Here is a 23,980-nt window from a genome sequence, read left to right as displayed (position 1 = left end):
ACATGCAGTATCTGTGCTTACAGTACTGTGTATGGTATTTATGTATGCATATGGCAACAATACCGACCCAAGTTTTCTCTCCTTAAATCTGCAACCTCAAGAGTCAAAATACTCACTCCGAAATCACCAGACTGAAGAGCAGCATGCTATAAAATGGCCTCTATTTGCTGCAAAGTTAGATAAATAGGAACTGCTGCAAGCTACAGAACCGAAGCACTGGAACAGGTCAGCAAGTGAGACAGAGATCTCCTTTGCTGGAAGCTTTCATCAAGTCTGACGTCAGTCATGTTTACCCCATCTAAACTGCGAGCAGTCCACACAGCCTCCTGAAGTCCTCTTCCTAGTCCCGCTCTTTCTGGCAAAGCACGCTGCAAAACAAGTTTTCCGATACCGTGGTGCGGAGCAGGCGGGTGTTTCCAGCATCCCTAAGATCCCCAAGAAAGTCTGGGCTACCGACCTCCTTCTGTGCCGTACCAGCTCAGCACACGAGGCTGCGAGCCGGAGGCGCTCCGATGCAATGTGTCCTGCTGCACACGTGATGCTACAATTAAAGTGCTGTCACAACTCTGAGCCTGCATCGCAACATCACTCGGGAGGGGCTGAGGACCAGCAGGGCAGGGCGAGTGCATGGAAACAGCACCGCGTCCCACGGCTGGGGGCACAGCGAAGGGGGCACAGCGAGCAGCAAGGCGTGCGATCACCGTGGAAGCGCAGCAGAATGAGGCACAACACAGAAGCATGCAGATTGAAACCCAAACAAGCACTGCGCAACGCTTTATCCTGCAATACTTACTGAAAGCTGTACTTTGTCACATGTGCGCATCCACCCGCAACGGCTGGGGGTCCCGGACCCCTCTGCAGTCCCTCTACCTGCTTCCAGGTAAATAATGTGACAACACCTGGCACCAGAGGACTGACCTGGGAGTCTACAAGGCATCGGCGGAGGCTCCAGCCAGCATCTGGCGCAGACCCCGCAGCAGGGGCGGGCAGAGCAGGCTCCCCCCAGACCTGCTTGTGGTCTCTCGCATCCTCGCAGCCAACGGGAGCCCCGCCGTCCTGTCGCAGCGCCGGCGGCTCTCAGCGGTGCCACCCCCGCGCCCCGGCGGCCGCAGCGGACGGGCTGATGCTGGCCGGGCTAACGCTGGCCGGGCTAACGCTGGCCGGCATTGCTGGGGCTCGGGGCGGCCCGGCCGGCCGCGGCGGAGAACGAGCCCGGGCGCCGTTCAGCGGCCGCGAGCATCGCGGCCCGAGCGCTGGGGCCGCGGTCGGCAGCGGGCTCCGGGGGGCAGGGCCCGGCATGCGGGGACCGGCGCCGCCTTCAGAGCCCGCGGCGGATCGCGGCCGGTCCGCGGCTGCCGCCCGCCCCCCGGCTCGCCCTGCGCCGTGACAAGCACCCCGGAGCCGGCGGCCGGCGAAGGCAGCGGCGTCCCGGGCGGAGGGTCAGGCAGCGGCTGGGAATCGGCGGCCGCCCCGGTCACCCCGGGCGCGCCCACGGAGCCATCGCCGCGCCCGACACCGCCTCGCACCAAGTCCCGGACGGCCGGCACCTGCCGCGGGGCACTCGGCAAGGGGAGAGCGCCCGGCCCGCGCTGCAGGGCGGGGAGCAGCGGCGCTGGGTCCCGCCGCCCTCAGCCCACGCCGGGGCCCCGCGCCGCCCCCATCGCGGGACGCGGCCGCGTCCGCCGGGCTCCCCGCCCCGCGCTCAGCGCCGGCCCGCTGCGGCTGCGGGCGGGCGGCGGCTGCCGCCGCCTCCCATTGTCTGCGCGGCGCGGCCGGGCCCTGCCCCGCTCCCGCTCCCGCTCCGCCGCCGGGCCCGCCCCGCCCTGACGTCACCGGGCCCCATTGGCGGCCGCCGCCGTGTTTACAGCGGCCCGCACCGGGCACCGAGCGGCCGCCGCCCCCGGAGCGCGCCGCACGCGAGCCAGGCAGCCCCGGGACGCGGCAGCCCCGGCGCGCCTTCCCGCTCAGTTATAAGCACACTTCTGCTCGTTTCGCTACACACACGGTGTTTGTACTCATTGCTCTAACAAGGCAAACCTGCGGAGCGGTAAAAACCTCATTGACATTGTGCGGTCCCACGATCCGCGGAGGAAGCACAAGCCCCCGGGCAGACTCCTTGGGGCAGCAGGACACGTTCAGTCATCGGCCTGAGAACAGACACGGAGGAATTCCCAGAGAACTGGAGTTTCCCAGAGGAATCCGATGTCTGACCATGAAGTCAGACTGGCTCAGAAGACAACACTCAGCATAGGAAGTTAAATACTCCTTGCCTCAATTCAATCACATTATGATCAAAATGGAAAAGAACACTCTGGGCAATGCAGTCAGAGCAGTAGGAGTCTGGCTTCCTGAAACAGTGTCCTTAACAATAGTGTGCGAAAGGAAAAAACCACCAAACACATCTCAGCAGGAATATAAACAAGGAGTCAGTACAGGGGAGGATGAACAGAAACTTAAGAAGTTTACTGGATAGCTGCTATCAAGGGATAAGGTATCTGTGTCCTCTGCCAATGCTCACACATCTCTGCAAGCTGCAGCACAGCCTTTTAACGTGGTACAAAACATCCCTCTTCCCAGAGAGAACCCAAACAGATAATCTTTTATGGTAACATCCAAGGTGTAAACACCAGTTACTTTTACCCAGATGGAAAGAGGAGTGAAAAACTGTGAATACTGTTTGTAACACAGACTTTTTTCCTGTGGAAAGTCTCTTATGGCTGCAAAACATTCACTGATACTGAACACATCTCTCCTACCCGACTCTGGTGTCCTGCATCTCATCACAGGCTAAGAAGGGCATCTGGTCCCACTAAACAGACACATGCCGTGGGTTTTGGTGATAACATTAACACTGTGCAGGAATCGTGTACCTGTCAAACTCTGGAATGCCACAGGTAGCACACACACACACACACGCTCTTTGCTCACAGATGATTCCAGGCTGAAGTGAGAATTTAGATACCCCTGGTATGGCCTCGTCATGCTAACACAAGTGAGCCACCAAGCCCCACCGCCGAGTCTTTTTATGGTTTCCAGCTGGGAAAGACAGTCAGATGATACACTGAGAACCCAGCAGCAGCTGAAAGGCTGCCTGTCAGCTGCTCCTGCGTCAGTGCCATTTACATTCAGTGCCAGTCACACCCTTGTCCAACCCAACACACCTGACTCATCCGTACACACATGGCCTGCCCCTATTTTTAGGTTCTGTCCTCTTTCCTGCAGATGCATAAGTGTAATGCCAACAGCACTCATAGCCATTTCCCCAGAATTTCTGATCACATCCCGTGCCAAGGAAACACCATCTCTACAGACACTTTATGAAAGCAGCAAAGGCTTCTGCAGAGGGCAAACACAACGTGCTTTCCATTGGGAATCTGTACTGAAATGCCTTTATAATTTGTTATGCATTTGCCATGAGATCATCTCTGCCCTTCAGTTCAGCCTTCAGTTCTTCAAGCATCATTTGCTTTTTGGTTTTTTTTATTTTTAAAAGAACTTCTCTACAGACACTGAATGGCAAGTGAGATCAAATGGCTATAAAAGCACACAATGGCTTCTGAGAACTGAGTTTTACATAAAAAACAGAAAAGGCTGCCAAGTTTATCAGCAGAGATCAGGATCACATGACAGTGCTTCCTTTATGAGAAAAAGGTTTGCTTTGGAAAGAAGGAATACCACTATTTGAATTCACTAGAAAAAATGCAAGAACATCAGCAACTGGTGTCAACTGTCCATTTGTAAAAGACCTAACTCACCCATGGTGTGAAATAAGGAAAACTCAGAATAAAACAAGTATCTCTGTATAGTTCAGAAGAGGCTGCACAATCCTTCATGGCACAGCAGACACTGATGAAGGAACGAGCTCTTCAAGAGGATGGCACAGAACACACCGCCTTCAAACTCCTTCTCTGCCCATTCCTACAACTGGCTCAATTCCTAGAAGCAGAAGTGTGGTGGGAGATGGTCTCACAACCCATCCCAGTCACTAGCAGGACTGCTCCCTGATCCCAAAGGCCAGTACTTGTGCTGTGCTTGAAAAAATAGTGATTTTTGTCTTAATATAACTGAAAACATAGAGTTCACATACAGAGCAAATTTGACTTTATTTTAAAGAAATCTGTGGAAGGGATTTGTTTATCTAAACTTAGATGAGATGGAAATTGCTTGTTCTTTTTCTAGGGTATTCCTGGGGTATGGCTGTTAGCTCTATCTCTCTGGCAGTGGTCATTCCAGCTGGAATCATGAACTGTTTTAACAATGCAGTGCAAAGGAACTCAGAGTGTTCCACTGAGTTAATTAAAAAGAATTTTAAAATTCTTGTCAATATTTTGTGACTACAAATATTCCTCGAAAATCTTCCCTCAAGACTATGTAACAGTCAAGTAGGGCAAGCATTTTAAGCAGGGAAATTAAAGCAAACAGAGAAGTCAGGGATTTGTGTATTTATTCAGTTGATAGAATCAACTCACATTAAGTTTTCACCTTGGCTAGCTAAGCCAACATTTGTTCTCTAGCAGTAAATGAGAAGATGTAGCTGGTGCTTTAAATATCAGTGTAATTTGCTCCCTTTGGAGCACCGTGCATCAAGGCAGAGGCTTCTGATAAATCATGGTTAGTATAATTATTCAGTCTTTTTCCCTGAAGGGCCTCTGCAATGCAGCAGTCCTCTTACTTTTTTTTTCCCCTCCCTGTTAGCAATGCCCTAGTTTGTTCACTGCTGCAGTCCCCCTCCCTTCCGCCACCAGCACAGCATAACAGCCTCTAATTGAGAGCTGGGCTGCTAACCAAGAGCACCCAGAGAAACTGCAGGCACACCAGAGACAGCACTCACAGCCACCTTCTCAGCTCCTCCGAGTCCAGCAGCACTGGGGGAACTGTCAAACAAGGGATTCAGAACCTACCCACTGGGCATGCCAGCCCTGGAGAGACTGCTAACAGCTGAGTATCAATCACCATCACACACTATCAGCCGCACTCCACAGGCAGCAGGAGGCCCTGGCAGCAGATGAAAAGCACCTACAGACTCTTAAAATCCTCTCAAGTCAAGCAAATTCGATTCTGATGCTGAAGATAAGACTTAGTGCACCTTCCTGTCAAGAGCCAGGTCTATTTCTGTTTGCAACCGTGCTTCTGCAGCCACATTACAAACCTCTCTTCACTCTGCAATACCCACAGTGCTCTCCATGCTGCTCTTTGGAAGTGGTACCATCCCAATTTCTTTAGCATGTCCCTCTTGTGCCTTACTATCTCCCCATTTTCCGCTTAAATAACACCCATTTTTCTAGACAAGCTCAAGTTTCAAGTGTTCTCAGGAAAGACAATTCCAGGGTAAATGCTTCTCTCCTACAACCTGGGCAGTATGATCAGCTTTCAACTCAGACAAAAAACCCACCTCTTTGTCACCCTGTACAAAAGACAGCAACATTTTGTTCACACCAACAGAGCTAGTAAGACTTTTCACTGAGAGGACTTTAACATTGCCACAGCCCTTCCTGTCAGGACAAACTTGCCCCTCTACATCCCTCCCCACCAGGAGCTGCTCTGTCATTCAGGGTTCTACATTTGCTCTGTTTCTGAAGGAATATCCCACTCTTCTTACCGTCCAAGGACAGCCAGTCATGCTGGGAGGAAGGCAGGGTTGGCAGAGCTCTGGCTTTATATTCAAATACCACAGAATTGGAGATGATCTGATTGTTGAAGGCAACTTGCAAAGTCACAAGCCCAGTGTCGTGAGCTAAAAGGAAAGTACAAGTTGTAAGACAGAGAACTCCCTGCAGAAACCTCCAGGTAGGAATTACCCCATGTGCTAAATATTGGGCTGAGAGCAGGTGAAGAGACAGGGTGCTGAACAATATTTTTGTGACTGGACAATTCAAAAGTCCAAAATACCAGCTGGTATATTCAAACATGGAGATTTTAAGCTTAAGAGTCATCTAATGGGTTGTTCTGGCAAAAGGCAAATCACGTGTTTCTAAAGACTGAGCAGCCTCACTGCATTTCCAGTGGAAAGCTGGGGCCTAGCAATGAAACCAAGTTTTTCCACATCCACTTGAAGTCGTATACTGAGGGCCATCACTACTGAAAATCTCTGTGGGGAGGTTAGAGGTGTTTTCATGTAAGTAACAAAGGGCAAAACACAGGCAAATCGAGCCAGGAGAGCAGTTGAGTGCACCCCTGAGTAACAGCTACTCTTTAATCTGCTCTTTCAAAACAGAAGGAATGCTTAGGATTATTTTAAATTACTTCAAATAATTATTTTAAAGTTAATTTAGGAGTTCTAAATAGTCTTTATTGTGATCTGTTGTGACGTATCAAGATGCCAAATTGTTGCTCTCACACTAAACTGGTCAAAGAAAAAGGAAAATCTTCTCGGTGCCAATGTACTGTTGCACATGTATCTGACATGATGAGGCTCCGAAACCCCCAGATGTAGGAGAGCCGTGCTCCTTACCTGGGCAGTAGCAGCGCAGTACCCCTGGCTGAATTAAAGATGCAGGCACTGAGATCTGATCAAACAGACAGCTGTAATTATTGCTGGCTTCCTGCCACGGGCCGGTAATCAGGACTTTTACTCCTCCCTGTGAGGAAAAAAGGGAGAGACCGAAGCGTGACAGGAGAGGCCGGGCCGGGAGGAGCGCGGCGCCCGCCGCCCCTTCCCCGCGGCCGTGCTGCCCTCGGGCGGCCGCCGCCGGCAGCGGCACGGCCGGGCACGGGCACGGGCACGGGCACGGGCACGGGCACGGGCGCGGCAGCCCGGGGGCACGGGGTGCCGCCCCAGCCCGGTGCCGCCCCAGCCCAGTACCGCCCCAGCCCGGTGCCGCTCCCTGTCCGGTGCTGTTCCCTGCCCGGTGCTGTTCCCTGTTCGGTGCCGCTCCCTGCCGGTGCCACCTCAGCCCGGTGCCGCTCTCTGCCCGGTGCAGCCCCAGCCCGGTGCTGCTCTCTGCCCGGTACCGCCCCAGCCCGGTGCTGCTCTCTGCCCGGTACCGCCCCAGCCCGGTGCTGCTCTCTGCCCGGTGCAGCCCCAGCCCGGTGCTGCTCTCTGGCCGGTGCAGCTCCTGCCCGGTGCTGCTCTCTGCCCGGTGCCGCTCCCCGCCCGGTGCCGTTCCCTGCCAGGTGCTGTTCCCTGTCCGGTGCAGCCCCAGCCCGGTGCCGCTCCCTGTCCGGTGCCGCTCTCTGCCCGGTGCCGCTCTCTGCCCGGTGCTGCTCTCTGCCCGGTGCCGCTCCCTGTCCGGTGCCGCCCCAGCCCGGTGCAGCCCCAGCCCGGCCCGGTGCCGCTCCCTGTCCGGTGCCGCTCTCTGCCCGGTACCGCTCTCTGCCCGGTGCCGCCCCTCCTGGTACCGGCCCGGGCCCCCGAGCTCGCCCCGCCGGCAGCCGCTCGGCCAAGGCCGGGACTGTCCGGGCGCGGCCCCATCACCCTCGAGGGGCCGCATCCCCCCGGGAACCGGACAGCGCTGCAGGGACAGGGAGACCGGCCCGGAGCAGTAATTGCACACCCCCGTACAGACACAACAGTGCTCCAAGGCCGGGCCTAGGAAAACAACACCCCCCACCACCTTTTTTTTTTTTTTTTTAAATTCAAAATAACCTTCTCTTCCCATCAGTGGCTCAGTCTCTTTCCTCATGCATTCCTTCACAGCAGCAAGGTCTGTGCTGCTGCCATTTTCAGCTTATGGGGCATGTGACTGATTTTGGAAGTCAGTGAGATGGAGGGAAATGCTGAACTCATTAAGGCTGTGCAGGCCTTGAATTATTCTCCCAGGAACATCAGTGACAAATGTAAGGAACAGCTCCAGTTTGCAAATACTACTGCTCTACTGGGCCTAGGTAGCACCATGAAGCCACCATGTGGGGAAGACTTGGCTGTCAATGAAACAATACCTTTCTGTTCAGATGCTTCCTAACTGAAGAAAGGGCCCTGTCACAATAATTAAGTGCTTAATTAAAAGTACACTCAGACATGCCAGCGACCTTGAATGCTGTGACTTAGACAGAAATATTTTAGAAGCCTTTTCAAAGCTTTAACAAAACAGTTCCCTTACTACCAAAGCAATGAAAAATAAAGCATTAAACATGATTGAGTAAAAACCCTGGACTTACCTCAGGGTAAGACCATTCTGGTGAATAATCTGTCACCATGAACAAGCGCCCACTCTGCTGCAGCAACCCCAAAGTGCCTTGTGCCGCAGCTGCCGAGACCACCTCAGCCACGTGCATGTAGGCCATGGTGCTGGCTCCGTTCTCTGTGCTGCTCAGCTGCATGTTGGCTTGCTGAGGGCTGCAGCAAGGAATGCACATCTCGGCCTGGTTGTACGTCGCTCTGTTACTGTCTTCAGGCTGAGACAGTCCAGCACTGTCCCCTGACACCAGCTGGTGTCCATACAGAGCATTGCTCCCACCTTCTACCGATATGAAATCATTAATTAGATCAGAAAACTGGTTGCTGAAGGAGATGTCAAAGTGGTCTAAGTTAAGCTCCATGTTGGAGGAGTTATTTAAGCTAGGATGGGCCACAGGATAGAGTCCTTGTACCATGTTTCCTTGGAGAATAGGGAGGTTGTTTCCATTCCTGATACCCCCGTTGGCCTCAGGCTGCAAGTAGTGTTCCGTGTTGCAGGCTTGAAGATCCCCTGATTTAAGTAGATTTTCATTTCCTTCTGCCTGCTGGGAGGTCTCCATGGGAACTTCAGCTTCTGCAGTCATAGCCTGGAAGTTTGCTTGGAACTGCATGAGCTGGAGAGAAGAGGTGGACTCTATTCTGGTTTCCACTGTGCCGTTACAGTTGGACGTGGTTTGGGACGAGGACTCTGTTTTCACATTGGAGATTCCTAACGTGTTCACAAATGAGCTACCTGTGTCATTCAAATTGTTGTGAGTGTTTTGTTCAAGGGGAAGAGGTTTGCTGGCATCCTGCAGAAAGAAGCTGGGGGAAGGGGTCTGATGGACGTGAGGGCTCTGGACGGTCTGATTGAAGCTGGAAGAATAGTCCTTGTTGGAGTCAATGGCACTGAAGTCCATCTGCTCCAGGGTGGTACTTGGGCTCAGACCTCCTCCAGATGGAAGTAAACCTGAACCAGTACTGAGTGTGAGAGTGTTAGATGCAGAAGTGGAGGAAAATGCTTCTTTGGACATCTGTTGTTCGAAAGATGTGTCCTCAGTTTTAATTTCTTTTGTGAGGGTTGTATTGAAGTTGAAGCTACGTTCTGTTGTGGGTGACTGCCTTATGTTGGTATTGATGCTGTCACTTTTCATACCTCCTCCACCATAAGTCTGCCCTTGCTTGGGATTGTTAAGAAAACAGTCTGGGTCAAAATTCATGGTGGTTTCTGGAATTTTCCTATTTCCTTCTAAAGTTGTGGAGAGCACAAGTTCCTCAGAGACCGTGCTGGGTAGCATCGACAAGCTCTCTGAACTGCCAGTTGTTGGAAAAGCAAACTTGTGTCCATCTGAACTCACAGCAAGTACCAGTCCTTGTGCAGCTGCATCTGAGGACAGAAGGTGCTGATTTGGGCCAGATGTGGGTGACATCGTGTACACAGCTTCACTGGTGACTTCTGACATAAATACGGTGGCACTTTGTGACAAACTTCCCATAACTGATGCTACAGCCATACTGGACACACCAGTGACAGCTGGGCTATCTGCCATATCTGGGTCGCTGTTTAACCCACTGCTGATGGACACAGGAGAATTCTGGGTTGTGTCAGGGACCTCCACCTGGTTGGTGGAAGAAACCTCAGTGCTGTTTTGATGCAGCAACACTGGTTTTGCCACTTTGCCATTCCTCTTCTCTCGGCTGGAGGCCTTGCCGTGACTGTGCTCGTTCTTGCCTTCAGAGACATCGTTATTTTGTACCTCTGAATGAGTGCTGTACCCACCTGTCCTTGGTTCAACCTTTGGTGATATGATGCGGTGTTTGGCACTGTTACACTTGTGATGCACACTGCTTCCTGCCCCTGTGCCAGAAAACAACAGGATTTGCTGTTCAGTAAATGCAAAATGAGGACAATGCTAGTTGTGTATCTCGTGGCTGCAGCAAGGGACAGCTATGCTCGTGCATACATGTGTACATGTAAGTGAGTACACACATGAGAGAGCTAGAGGGATCTTCAAAATAAAACAAATGTCTCACCAGTGCCAGAAGTACAGGTCCTGTCTAATGCACAGACCCACTGCATGCAATAACAGCAACCTCACAACAGGCACAGAGGGACCCCTGCCCTCACCCCACATAGCACCTGTCCCCTTCCTCCCTGCCCCGATCAGGCAGACGGGTACTGGCATCTGTGACAAGTTTCAGAGTTATTTAAATGTGCCTAATCTCAGTGCAAGTCTGCAGAGCAAGTGCTGCTGTTGTCAGCTGTGGCACAGGGCCCTGTTCCCTCTGCCCCATGGACAAGACCTCAGCCCCTGGAACACAGATGCTCAGGTGATGCCAGGAAGTTTGACAACCACCCTTGGGGCACGGATGCTGAGCAGTAATCTGGAGGTGACAGATGCCACATCATGCCCCTGTCCCTGGCATCACCTTGCTGCATCATCCTGTCATCACTGTGTCTTACAGTTGCCAGTCCCATTATTAAAGAAGTAACCCTTTAGCCATACAAAGCATTCTTGCCCTCCCAAAAAGCTGGTGATGTGTTTCTCCGACTCTCAGCCAGTCCTGTGCTGACAGACACACTGCACTCTGACAGGAGCACACAGAGCACACAGTCAGAACTGGAGCTGCTGAACAATGTTCAAGCAAGGGCCACCAGAAGAAAATCCTCCATGAATTAAACTAGCCAGCACCTTACTGGCCTGGACTGCATTCCTGAGAGCTTGTAATCAGGCAGGATAAAGTAAACAATTCGGTCTGCAAAGGACCTTAGTCACAAACTCTGGTGCAGGGACTGCTTTTGCTGTTTAAAGAATATGCCCATGAATTTTTCATGTTCCTTTCCTTAATTGATTAATTTTCCCTAGAATGAGGTAAGAACATTAATTACAGAACTGTAGAATGACTGAAGGGGGGAAGAAGCCTCCTTGCTATAGCTCATGGCTACAATTATAAATGCCACCTTCTGGGCAACATAAAACATCTTTGTAGCCACCACAATTTGCTGAATCTTTTGTTGCTTGCCCTTGAAGAGGAACTTCTCCATTATGTGTTCAAGATTTGAATGAGGTCACTTAAAGTAGTTCAAGACAGTGCTTTTGAGACTAAATACAATATTAAATCTCTCTATTCTCCTAGGTATAGAAATGAACAGGAACAAGGGAAAGACTTTCATGCTGCTGTATTTGTGGATGACAGTAAGGGATTGGGAATGTGCGTGTCAATGTGCAAGCCAGTTACAAAACAAAGCAATGCTGTTGTGTTAAAAAGCACTGAGCAGACTTAGCACAAGACAAAACATCAAAGGGAAGAATAAAAGGATTCATGTTCAGATCTGCAAGCCTGGATCATATGCTGAGCCTTAAGGGGTGAATTTTAATCCAAACTCAGGTATTTCAGAGGTCATCATTCTTATTTAAGCCTTGATTGTATAATGCAACTGCTCAAGAAAAGAAGAAAAAAATAACCCTTTGAAGCACTGACAACTTTCCTTTATAAGCTTTGCTAAAGACTAGTTAATGTGTCATATACTTTATTTGACCAAAGTGCTAGCAAGGAGCAGCTATATAGCAGATGAGTTGGGAAGTGAATCACTTAGCTTTCCACTGTCTGTGGGAAATGCTAACACTAAGGATGCTGTTTCTTGCTGCTGTTGTGTCATCCAAAACAAGGTCATCTCCTTTAACAAGAAAGAAATCTGTATTTTGATGATACCTAAATAAGACCTGTCTTATCTCAGTGATACCTTGCAGTTAACCACCTGAACACTTCTCCAAAAAAGTGAGCTGCAGGGCAAGGAATTCAGAGGGTGAAGCTGGAAGAACATTAGCTTTTGAGGCTTTGGGAACAGAATTTGCACATGTAGAAGAGAATGTACCTTTTTGAGCAGCTCATGTATGAAGTGCATTTATTAGAAAGCACTGACATTTTCCCCAGAAGTTCCAGCTGCATCTTTTTATGCTCGAGACTTCTCCTGTCAACTCCAGAGTTCACTGTGTCCCAGTGTTTCATGAGACAGCATTTTTATCACCTCACTACTAAAAACCTTGCTGCCAGACTGGATGAAGCTGAGTCACTGTGAGCCCTCCCGAGGTACTCACCCAAGGTACCAGTGCAGAGACAGTTGTGTGTTCGAGGCTGGGGCTTGGTCTGGTGGCTGTCGAGGATCTGCTGCACGAGCTGCTCCACTGAGAACCCTGAACTGCTGTTGCCATTGCTGCATGTCCACTTGATGCCATGAACTGCAAAGAGAACAGTAAAATTTCCCATCAGAAACTGCAAAATCATGCCAAAACCATCAAAAGCCACTCCAAATTACCAGCAAAAATCCATTCCTGCTGCTTTCTGTCAGCACTGAAAGGAGATCTATAAAAAGCAGCAGTAATGGATCCTGGCTTACTATTCTCTGCTCCTTGGTATCAACAGGCTTCCAAAGGCAATTCCTGAATTAGGAATATATAGAGGAAAAACTCCTCAGCAGAGTATCTGGCTCTATTTCAGTCTGCTGCTAACAGGGACTCTGCACCTGCAACGACTCTCTGTAGTGCCAGCAACCTTCACTGCAAACCCAAAAACAACAAAGGACTTGGTTCCATTGAAGTAAAGCAGTATAATTCCAAAGAGCAGTTTGGAATATTTTTCTGTCTAATATGAAAACAAAATCAGCCTTATAGTAAAATCAGCAGCCAAAAATACACCAGAGTAACAGCAAATGCAAACCTTCTGCCAGGTCTTCATTGTCAGATCCAGGGTGGCAGCAGTGAAGGCTGACTCATTTTTTGGGAGTGACTAACAGACACTGTGTGAGTTCCTCCTCAGACTTGGATGACCTTTTAGTAATTTGGGTGATGTTACAGAACAGGTTGCAAACTGAAGCTCTTTGCTTGGGAACTCTCTGGGCCTGTTAGCTATTTAAATAAGAATGCTAGACTGCATACAGATACATGACTTGAATAAATACTCCCTCTCAGAATATTTTAGTTGCAGAATTTCCTATAACAGTGATATTTGCAACCTGACTTACAATGGAAATGGCACTTATAAAATATTTTATCCATAATAACTGACTCAAAGCATCTTCTGTCTCTCTTAATGTCTCTCTGAGCAATTTATACGTGCATATTATTTATTTATCCTTTAAATGCACCACAGCTCATGTGCAGATTTTGGAAAGTGCTGATAAGTGACAACATAATTTCCAAGGTGTCCTCATGTCTGGCAGCTTCTTTTCAGGATAGTCTTTGCCACAGTCTGTCAAGGCACGTTCCCTGCATGTTGTGTTCCAAAATCCTTAAACCAGAACACACAAAATCAAAGCTGAAAGTCCCATGGACTTAGGCTTTGTAGTAAAGCCACAGATCCCTGCGTGGTGAAGGTCCCTGATGTGAAGGGGGCAAATCCTGGCAACAGCAGGTTGGGCTGATGCTCCTGTAGAGCCACAGGCTGGGGCACAAGCCAAAAGCAGCATCGTGCAAGGAGATCAGAAGCAAATGGAGGGATGTTTGTGACATGTAATGACTGTGGTCACAGGGGCAGCATATCCTGTGAACAGTCTTCTGTTCTTCTTTCTGATGCTGCTCACTGAGTGTGTCACACGCAGCTGGTGGAACAGAGCTCCTGGATCTGCTCTGTGAAGCAGTTTTATTGCTTTTTTGTTACCTGTTGCTGTATTGCCTCCTCACCCACTAAGGTCATTTTGCCTAACGGCATCTCATCCTGGTCTAGTTTTACACTGCAGAATTCACATTGCTATTGGCCAGGCTGGATAACTTGCAGAAATACTGTAAATCAGGTTTACAAGTATTCTTCCCCATATCACTATTTAAAGTGCTGCAGATAGTTTTGTAATAAGTCCCTCTATGTTGGTTTGATGACCACATTTATTGTTATCGTACCCAACAGATTTTGCTTCCTAGTATATTCACAGTTTTGGATTTCCTCTTAACACACAGTCTCTGTTATTACATCTAAGTTAGACACACTTGCCACTTCACTACCTCTGCTCACATTCGTTTTATTATTTAAGATACACTGTTTGTCACCAGTGATATTATGTCTACTAAGTGATGTCCAAATAGCAATTTTACACAAAATACATGTTCAGTGAGATCAGAACGCAGTCAAGTATTCTGGATGCTTTCAGCTATACAACACAAAGTTACTGAGCTGTAATTATTATTGAGGAACTTGGCATTAGGTAATTTCTGGTTACTTCAGAAATGCTTTGCTAAAGAATGAGCTGGTGTCGTGTTGCTGGGTACAAAATCTGTTTTACAGCAGGACGGCAGCGCTGCTCCCTACTGCGGCTAAATCCTGGGATGAGCAGAGCATCAAGGGGGCAAGTTTGGGAAGTGAATCACGGCTCGGGGTTTGTGTATTCATGATGATGGTTCTTAAGTCTGAATCAAGCTGTGAGCTAGGAGCTAAGGCATAATGGACAGCTTTATAGCTGGGTACTTAGAGAACCATGCCTATTATTTTCAGGTCCTTCCAGCATAGCAAAGTCCCGTTGAGGATCAATTGCTGCTGAGGAAAGGTCCTTCTCTAGCCTTGCTCCAGCTGATCCTAAAGGACTCTGGCTCCAGCTTCTGTCCACGTGGTGCCACTTTTTTTTTGGTACTTATGTTCCCCATATGCTATGAAGGTTATAAAATAAAAAGCCAGTGAAGGGTGACAGATTGCAAAAAAAGAATGTCTGGATGCTTAATGCAAATTATCCACTATCTTGGCACATCCAATATGCAGATTTTCTTCCTCCCTCTTTTAAAGAAAGACTCCTGTGCCTGGTGAATTGTTAGTACTGAATACCAAACACTATCAAGATGGCTTTTAACATGTCACGCTTGGCTTCCTGACACATAATGAATCAGCAGGAAAGGAGATTTCTATAGGGAAGAAAGTGCATTATGAAAAGAAGGCTAATAAAAAGCCGACACACATACTCTTCCTGCTTCTTAGTGGTTCAAGAAGTGAAACCACTGTAGAACTATGTCTGATTAAATATAGCCATAATATAGGAACACAAAAGGGAAAAAAAAAAAAAGTCTGAAGCTTAGCAGAAATTCTGGAAAGGATTTTAATCCGGATTCCTGTTCAGACTTCTGCATTTCTGGATAATTTAAAATGAAAGCTGTGAACTGCTTCAACACTTTCCTTTTCAGTGATAGCATGGAGGGGTCTAAAAGCTGCTGCATTACAGCAGCAACACATTCCTCCTGCCACACACCCTCTGCACAGTGCCTGCAGCACAGGCAGCACAGCCAGGCAGAGTTACTGGTGCTGCACTGGGTGCTCGAAGGAGACAAGTGAGGCTGGGGGAAGGAAGGTCCACAACTCAGAGTGCTAATGCTGCTGCTCTTTTTACAAACGTCGACTCTCACCTTTCTTCTCTTTCTTCCCTTTTGAAGAAAAGGCAATAAAAATGACCTTCTGATAGTGCCCAGCAGCTGCTGTTCATTAGCACTGCCAGGACTTTGACCACCACGAGCAAAAGAATGAAAGATGATCTGAATTACCAACAAAAAGGCTGCTCAGAACCCAAGGGAAACTTGCACACAGAAACATATGACTGTCCAAGTTTCTTACACCACCTTGGCTATTTCTGACTTTTGCTGCTACTCAGTCCTCCACAGTTTCCAGGCCTGCAGTCCTCCTGTCTTGCAGATATCTTCCTCCTCCCCATCACCTGCACTCTACCTCACTGTCTCATCATCACTGTAGCTCTAACACCATCAACAGCTGTTTCCCTCTTTCCCTCCATGTGGTTTCTCTACCCTAAGCAAAATTTGTCCCTAAAATACCATCCCACATTAAAATCTGATCATTCCACCTTTTCTGAATGCTCTTAGACATTTCTCTTTGCCACTTCAAGCATTTTACACTTCCTGGTTTTATTCCAAAGATCTTGCTCTTCCATACCACCCCCCAGAACACAGCTTACACATGCATGTACATGTACAGAACATTATGAAGCTTACACATACATGTACAGAACATTATGAAGCTTACACATACATGTACATGTACAGAACATTATGAAGCCATTCCCTGAACCCTCCATGTGGCTCCTCTGCCCCAGTTTGTTAAGTCTTTTGTTATTTGAGTAACAACACTCAGATCTCCCCCATGAAACTGGTAAGTTGGATAGACTGATACAGCTACAATATCTAGAATCAGCAAGGTCAGGTTTCTGTTTGCCTCTGCCTCATGAGGTATCTCGACAACCTGCTGCAAGCCCTGGTGTCAGAAGTCCTGCCCTCAGCCCCTCCTGACCCACACAAAGTGCTTTATAAATCCCCAAAATGCTGCTGGGAGTGTGAGCAGGTCCTCTGTCCTGCTGCCCACCTCCTGCTCCACCAAGGGCTGGCACTGAGAGGGGTTTCCATGGCGATGGTCAATGGAAATGGCAGCCTTGTCCCTTCCATTGGCACTGCCTTTCTGTTGACAGAAGTAAAGGCCTCGCTCTGATTTCTCAGTCTGGCTGAAGGATATTTCCATTAGATTTATCCTTTCGTACTCAGACGCCCACACACAGTTTAGCTTTGATTTTCCAGCCTTCCATTTCCACTCGTTACTGGTTGTGAAGGACAGGTTTACCTGAGGCTCACTGCTGGGGACGGCAGTGACACCCCCTGCATGCTAATGTCCTGCACGGACTCACAGGGGCGTTTTGCTGTTCTTTAAAGAGGTGTCTGCCTTCCAAAACAACCCTTTTCCCTGAAGGTTCGCTCAGATGCTGTGGGATGCTCACAGGGGCTGGGCAGACGTGCTGGGCAGATGTGCCGGTCCCTTGGAGGGGTCAGCAGGACACGACACGACTCTTCCAAAGCCGCCCGGTCACAGACGGGTGCAGTGCCAGGCTGCTCGCACACGGAGGAGCAGAGTGGCAGCCACCTCTCCCGCTCGTCCTGTGTGGTCCTCGCCCTCCTCCGGCTGCGGCTCAAGGGCACCATCACCATCCTCCTCCTCCTCCCCCTCCTCCTCCTCCTCCTCCTCCTCCTCCTCCTCCTCCTCCTCCTCCTCCTCCTCCTCCTCCTGCTGCTGCCGAGAGCAGCGGGAGCGGCGCCCGGCGGCCGCCAGGTGGCGCCAGCGGATAAGGAACGGGACCGGGAGAGGGAGCGGGATAAGGGCCGGGATCAGCACCGGGACCGGGATAAGGGATAAGGGCCGGGATCAGCACCGGGACCGGGATCAGCACCGGGACCGGGATAAGGGATAAGGGCCGGGATCAGCACCGGGACCGGGATCAGCACCGGGACCGGGATAAGGGCCGGGATCAGCACCGGGACCGGGACCGGGATAAGGGATAAGGGCCGGGATCAGCACCGGGACCGGGATAAGGGCCGGAATCCGCACTGGGACCGGGATAAGGGCCGGGATCAGCACCGGGACCGGGATAAGGGCCGGGATCAGCACCGGGACCGGGACTGGGATAAGGGCCGGGATCAGCACCGGGATAAGGGATAAGGGCCGGGATCAGCACCGGGACCGGGATAAGGGCCGGGATCAGCACCGGGACCGGGACCGGGATAAGGGTCGGGATCAGCACCGGGACCGGGATAAGGGCCGGGATCAGCACCGGGACCGGGATAAGGGCCGGGATCAGCACCGGGACTGGGACTGGGATAAGGACCGGGATCAGCACCGGGACCGGGATAAGGGCTGGGATCAGCACCGGGACCAGGACCGGGATAAGGGCGGGGATCACACCGGGACCGGGAGAGGGACTGGGATAAGGGCCAGGATCAGCACCGGGAGCAGGACCGGGATCAGCACTGATACCGGGCTCAGGACTGGGATAAGGGGGGATCAGCACCGGGATAAGGGCCAGGACTGGGATAAGGGCCGGGATCAGCACCAGGAGCAGGACCGTGTGTCCCAGGGCCCCAGACTCACACCAACCTCGGCAAGGCCTCCTCATTTCTCTAGTGGTTTTCTTCTCTTTTTTTTTCCCTCCAGTTTTGTTTGTTTCATGTTTTATTTTTTTTTTAAGCAAAAATCTTGCTTGGTGTATTTGGGGGAAAAAATTGCTCAGAGAGGGCTTTGAGCCTTTCCCAAGGCTCCCAGCCCTTCTCCCCAGGGCTCCTCCCGGGGTCCCAGCCCTCCTTCCCCAGGCACGTCAGTGGCACTGCCAGGAGGATTTGGACTGACACCTTTGCAGATGCTCCAGGACCGAGTCTGCCAGTCACTGCCAGTCTGCCAAGTGCTAACAGAGGCGATGAAATACTAAGAAAGAACAGGAAACAAAGGCTGGTGTGCCTGTAGCCTCCTCAGAGAGGTTCAGCAATTGCTGCATCTGGTTTAACACCCAAGTTTTAGGGGGTCAGGAAACTATTTGGTTCAGGTTTCCTCAAGTTAGTTTCCATTACTGATGATGGTGGGTTCCTACTGGACTGCTGTCAGCACTCAGTGGGATTATTTCACTTTGGTGTCTCCAAACGCAGATGAAAGGCACCAGCTGAAACACAGTTCCTAATTTTGTTCTTTTTGCAAAGTGGGACTGTCTATGGTAGGTGAAACTCGACCACAAGGGCAACTGTTTCCCCACAGAGTGGCCCTTGTAGATATGGGATCAGGCTTCCTCTGGGGCCATAAAGGTCACTGCAGGTCTCAGAGGGAGAGGAGAAGTGTATTCCTGCATGAGCTGCACACCTGCAGTAGTGAAGGGGTTGGGGGAAGATGAGCAGCTGAGCAGTGGCTGATGAGCAGGAGGCTGATGCTGGCCACGCAGACAATGTGAGCAGGGGTACTCAAAGTCCAAGGGGTGGGTGGATGTAAGAACCTATCTAGCACCTTCTATCATGTTCTCTTTTTAATACAAACTCAGACTGTTGCAGTAAAACTGGATGTCAGCATTACTGAACCCAATGTTTTTTTAAAGAGCCCACATTGCTTTCTACGTAGTCAGCTCAGCTAAGCTGGCAAGCTTCAGTTTCCATTGAGGGGTACTTTGGAAGCTCAAACAAACTGCTTGGGGAATTGTGAAATTCATCCCATGTAGCATTTTTGTACAACTGATCTTTTAAGATGAAATATAACCCCAATCCTTAAATAGAGTTACTGAAATTGAATATAAATTCAAGCCAGGGTAAAACTCCCAACAACTCAGTTCTTCAAACTGCATTAATTCCAATTGCTGCTGAGTTTTGTTCTGAGCTACAGGCGTTTGATGCCCTCTCCAGTGATGACAAGGCAGGGATGCAGGTTGAGGTCACCTCCAGGAGGCCTGATGGCTTCACTGACACAGAATTAGGGACTCTGGGAAAAGACAAGAGCAGCCCTTGCCCATGGGCTGATGAGCACACATGGAACTTGCAGCTTGCCCAGCTGTGGCTGCGTGCAGGCAGCACAAACAGGAGCCCTCAGTTCCTATGCAGCAGAGAAATGCAAAAAGCTTTTCCTCTGAAAGGAAGATAGCTCTTAATTATAGTGGACCTGGAACAAGGATTGCAACGTAGCACCAGCTGTGAGCTTTTAAGTCAGCTTTGCCAGCTGAAGGATGAGAGAGCCAAAAGGGGATGATTTGGAGAAACCCCCAACATGAGCTGGCCCACAATTTGCTGATCATATGGAGTTTATATACAGAATTCTGCTGTGATGGATTCTGCCACTGAATTTGCTTTTACCACCAGATGCCTCTAAGGACATCTGCTAATCTATTCAGAGAAATCTCAAAGCAAGACTGTAATGGGGCACAAGGGGGGGAGGAAATTGAAAGTTATGCCAAATTGAGGCTCATTCTTCACACCAGGCATCCTGAAATGACTTACAGGTGTCTCGGACCACATTCCTGCAGAATTTTCATGGATTATAGCTATTCACTTTACACAAATGTACCCATAAGTTGCATTCATACCAAAGCAGCACACACACACGACAACCCTTTTGCTTGAGACACCCATCTGAGATGCTCCCAACAGCTGCATTATCCCAGCTCTGGCATCAGTGGAGGTGTCCCAGCCTTCCCTGGGCTCCCTGACCTTGCTGACACTCTGAGACAAGAAGCCTCCTCTCCAAGCCTGCAAGGAGAAAGGAATCGTCCTGTGGGAGGTCAGGAATGTGTATGAGGCCTTCCAGGCTCCCATGCTTCAGTCTTGAGGACTGCCAAATGGAGGTGTGACAAGCCAGCAGTGATGGTCCAGAGAAGGCAATCAGGAGGTCATGGACAGTGTGAAAGCAGTTGACAAACAGATTACAACTCCAAAGCCATGAAAGCTGAAGTCAGGCTGATTAATTAATTATTTACAGTCTCAACTCAGCTGGAGGTGTTGAGAAAACCTCAAATCCTTAGAGCATCTGCAGCATTTACCTTTCATGGATGTTCAGATGGGTTCATTTCAGCCTCTTAATTAGTTCACACACCAGCTATGTTAGAACAAGTTAATGCTCTTTCCACAAAGCTCTCAGAGCTCTATGGCCACTCCAAAAAGGTGGGGTTTTAATCCACAACCACCAGTGACAGAACGAGCAAACACCACCCCTGCAGCCGGCCAAGAAGCTCTCTCTGGGTTCAGCAGTGTCCCTGAGGAGCAGGGCAGAAGCCACCTCTCAGCAGCCAGACTTCACTCCCTGCTCTGCTCACGGGGGTGATGAGGCTGGCACCAGGAGCTGGTGTCTGTCCTGATGCTGCTGAAGACTTGCTGAAGCCTGGGCTGACTTTGGAATGATGCAGCAGGGAAGGAAAAGGGAGCTGAGCAAATTATGCATGCAAGAAATGTAAACTAACTCCCTGATCATCCCAGCCAGGGTCTCTCTGCATTTCAGGAAAAACAGTTTGATGTATTTGTCTAGCTTGGACTCCAGGAGCGATGCTGCTCACCCTGCCAGCCATCTGCCACATTGCTTTTAGTTCTGCAGGCCAAGAGAACATGCTCCCACACCACTGGCAGCCACGCCACTGACTGTCTGCTACCCTCCATTCTGACAGAAAAGCTTTAATACCTGACAGAGGTCAACAGCTTTAACACCTGATTTCAGCCCAGGCTGAGCAGGACTTAAACAGCACTTGTCAGCGAGTCAAGAGCTGGACACTGCCACCAACCTCTGACCAGGAGGAAGTATTTTCCCCAAGGAACTAGTATCAGCTTCTCTCCCTTAATCCTGAATGACATCAGTGGTTTGAAAGCTACCCACAGGTACAGAGGCCTTGGACCTCTGCACACACCCTGGCTGTAATCATCACTAACGTGCCTTAAATAAGAAATTCTCATGGAAAACAGCAACCAAGAAAACAAAATAAGCAACAAAACCCCCCAACAAACCCCCCAACACAGCTTCCAAGTCCAGAGGAATAAAACACAACAAACCCCAACACAGAACAGGTGAAAGGGTGAGACTGCCACTGCACCAGCGACACCATGCACAACACTTTGATTAAGCCATTGACAAATCTGCTTTAGGGCAGAGAAATTTGGAAACATCAGGCAATCAAACTGTGAAGTCTGTGAAAGAATGTGATTAATGCAAAAATGTGATGAAACTAATGTGCTTGGCTCCAGAATTTCATGGCACACCCTATACTGGAACCAAATCTGATGGCTTCTTGGCGAGCAGTGCCCCTCTGTGTTCCCCAAACATGGTTATCTGTGTCCTCTTTGTTTTCTAGGTCTGATCAGAATACAAAGCTTTTATTGTAGCTACATTTCTAAGGATGTGTTTCCCAGGATATGTACCCATAAAAAGAGACGTGTACATGCATATATACTCTGAATAATTGCGCAGAATTTCACTCTTCCCTCCTGAGACATAAAAGAGCCAAGTGTTATTAAATTTACGGCAAGTTCGTTGTAGTTTTCACATAATTTTCTTGATGCACTGCAGATTTTTTAACAGGCTGCTGCTTCCTTTCCTGTTTAACGTTAAGGTACTTGTCCAGTCTCAGCTATACCAACATCCTGGATTTCTGTCCAAGTTTATCAGCCCCAGGGGCAAATGTGTCATTTTCTCTCCTCCTCTGCCCTCCAGCTTTGCGTGGAAAAGGAATACGTGGGCCTGCAGAGTTCAGGAGGCAACAAAGGACTGCAAACTCAGATTAGCAACACTGTGGTCAGCACAAGGCTGATCTTTCACGGATGGCAGAGACACATCAGGATGCACCCCGTGGCTGTGACCTCCAATTACAGGAGGCTGGGCATGACACCAGCATGCAGGCAGGGGCAGGGGGCAGGAACAGAAGCAGACCTGGTATTTGTTGACTCACATTTGGTATTGTGGCTTTTGCAGTTAATTTTCTCTTGGTTATAGGCCCACTTTAATGTCTATTTTTTCTTTCATTGCAAGAAGATGCTTGTGTGCACATTGGAATGTGCTCTCCAGGGGAAGCCACACAATATAACTGTGATGCAAAGGAAAATATTATACACCAAGGCAGATGCAGAGGGGTTCAAAGAAGTGCCTGTCTGAGGGCAAACTTCCCGTCACTCTGCACACCTTCTCTAAGCAGCCTTCTCTTTAGGCTGCAAAGCTCAAAACTGTAGGAAATGATGCTCAGTTCAACACACTCAGTTCCATGGGGCCACCTGTAAGCTACAGCACCCCACTGGGACCTGACACTGACCACCCAAATTGGGGGAATCCACCTGCCAGGACCACACAGGCTCTTTGCAAATGAGCAGGTGCCTACAAACAGCCCTAGAACATGCAAGAATATAGGTACAATTCTTCCCCAGTGTGCAGAGGAGGCCTCTTTGGGAACAGTCTGGGCAGCTCTCATACCATGCATCCCAGAATAATTTCATTTTGGAAAGAAAGTGCGCGCAGATGCAAGCTGAGTTGGATGGACAAATGACCCCTTCACAGGAAGGTTGCTGGCTGTGAGAGACACTGGACTCTATTATATACACAGCAAAGAAGCAAAACCAGCTCCAGGTACTCACACATTGGTTTGAGCTGCCCGATGAGCTCCTCTTTTGTCCACTTTGCCCATTCCTTCTTGTCGGTGTTTATTGAGCACAGGATGGGGCCGCACGGTTTCCCGCAGTCCTCGATGGCCGGCACGTTCAGGTAGTGCACCAACACAATGTCTGGGTTCTGCAGGGACAGCAGAGCAAGAGTTATGTTGCTGGGGCCAGCACTCTCTGCATTTAACTTCCTAATTCAAACTGGGACAGCAAGCATCATGAGCAGACCCCAGACCGTAAGGGATTTCCCCCAGATAAGAGCTGTTCTTTAAAAGAGGAGTGGCTGGCAGTTTGCACATGGCTTCCCCCATCCTGAGGGCCCTCTGCTTGCAGCTCTCCTGCTCCACTGGTACATTCAGCATGAAACTCTTTTCCAACCCTTGCAACACCAAATACCTGGAATATTCCTATGAACATCACTGACAATGAACACCGGGTAATATGCTTTGGTTTAAAGGATCTTTTGTTCGTTTGAGACAATGCTTCCATCAGTTCTGGTCCACATCAGTCTTTTTTGAATGTACAGAAAGTCACCTGAGAACATCAGGAACAGCCACACTCTCCATCCAGTGGCAGAAGGCAGGAGGGAAGAGCCGAGGAGGCTCACAAACAGAATCACAGAGCAGCCCAGACATGGGCTCTTCACAGACAAGCCTGCAATTCCTTGTCTTTTGAACGTGTTTGCAAACTGCAGAGGGTTGGGACTGGAAAAGCCCCTTGCAGGGCAGCTGCAGGAGGAGAGAGGTGCTGGCTCCCACAGGCTGATCCTGCAGCTGACCCTGCAGCTGGTCCCACAGCTGGTCCTGCAGGTAGATCCCACAGCTGATCCCACAGCTGATCCCACAGGTGGATCATACAGCTGATCCCACAGCTGACCCCACAGCTGATCCTGCAGGTGGATCCCACAACTGGTCCTGCATGCGGATCCCACAGCTGATCCCACAGCTGACCCTGCAGCTGATCCCACAGCTGGTCCTGCATGTGGATC

General features: G+C 49.9%; 1 protein-coding gene across 11 annotated transcripts in view; it reads right to left on the bottom strand.

Moving 5' to 3' along the window:
* The window catches only part of CAMTA1 (calmodulin binding transcription activator 1), a 241,944-nt gene that overhangs the window by 33,890 nt on the left and 184,074 nt on the right, over positions 1-23,980 (bottom strand). For 9 of the 11 annotated variants that reach the window (XM_038159679.1, XM_038159680.1, XM_038159684.1 and 6 more), the window contains 5 exons: positions 22,969-23,122; positions 12,196-12,336; positions 8,098-9,953; positions 6,452-6,578; positions 5,600-5,734 (listed from right to left, as the gene is read on the bottom strand). In XM_038159679.1, coding sequence (XP_038015607.1) covers positions 5,600-5,734; positions 6,452-6,578; positions 8,098-9,953; positions 12,196-12,336; positions 22,969-23,122 — 2,413 coding nt within the window. Of the gene's footprint in view, positions 1-793; positions 1,747-5,599; positions 5,735-6,451; positions 6,579-8,097; positions 9,954-12,195; positions 12,337-22,968; positions 23,123-23,980 lie in introns of those variants that run through there. The other 2 variants (XM_038159690.1, XM_038159688.1) reach the window with 2 other exon arrangements.

The sequence above is a fragment of the Motacilla alba genome, chromosome 21, assembly GCF_015832195.1.
Source record: "Motacilla alba alba isolate MOTALB_02 chromosome 21, Motacilla_alba_V1.0_pri, whole genome shotgun sequence".
In the NCBI taxonomy this organism is placed as follows: Eukaryota; Metazoa; Chordata; class Aves; order Passeriformes; family Motacillidae; genus Motacilla; species Motacilla alba.
Note: the sequence above shows the minus strand (reverse complement) of the source record. Positions and strands in the feature narration are given on the sequence as shown.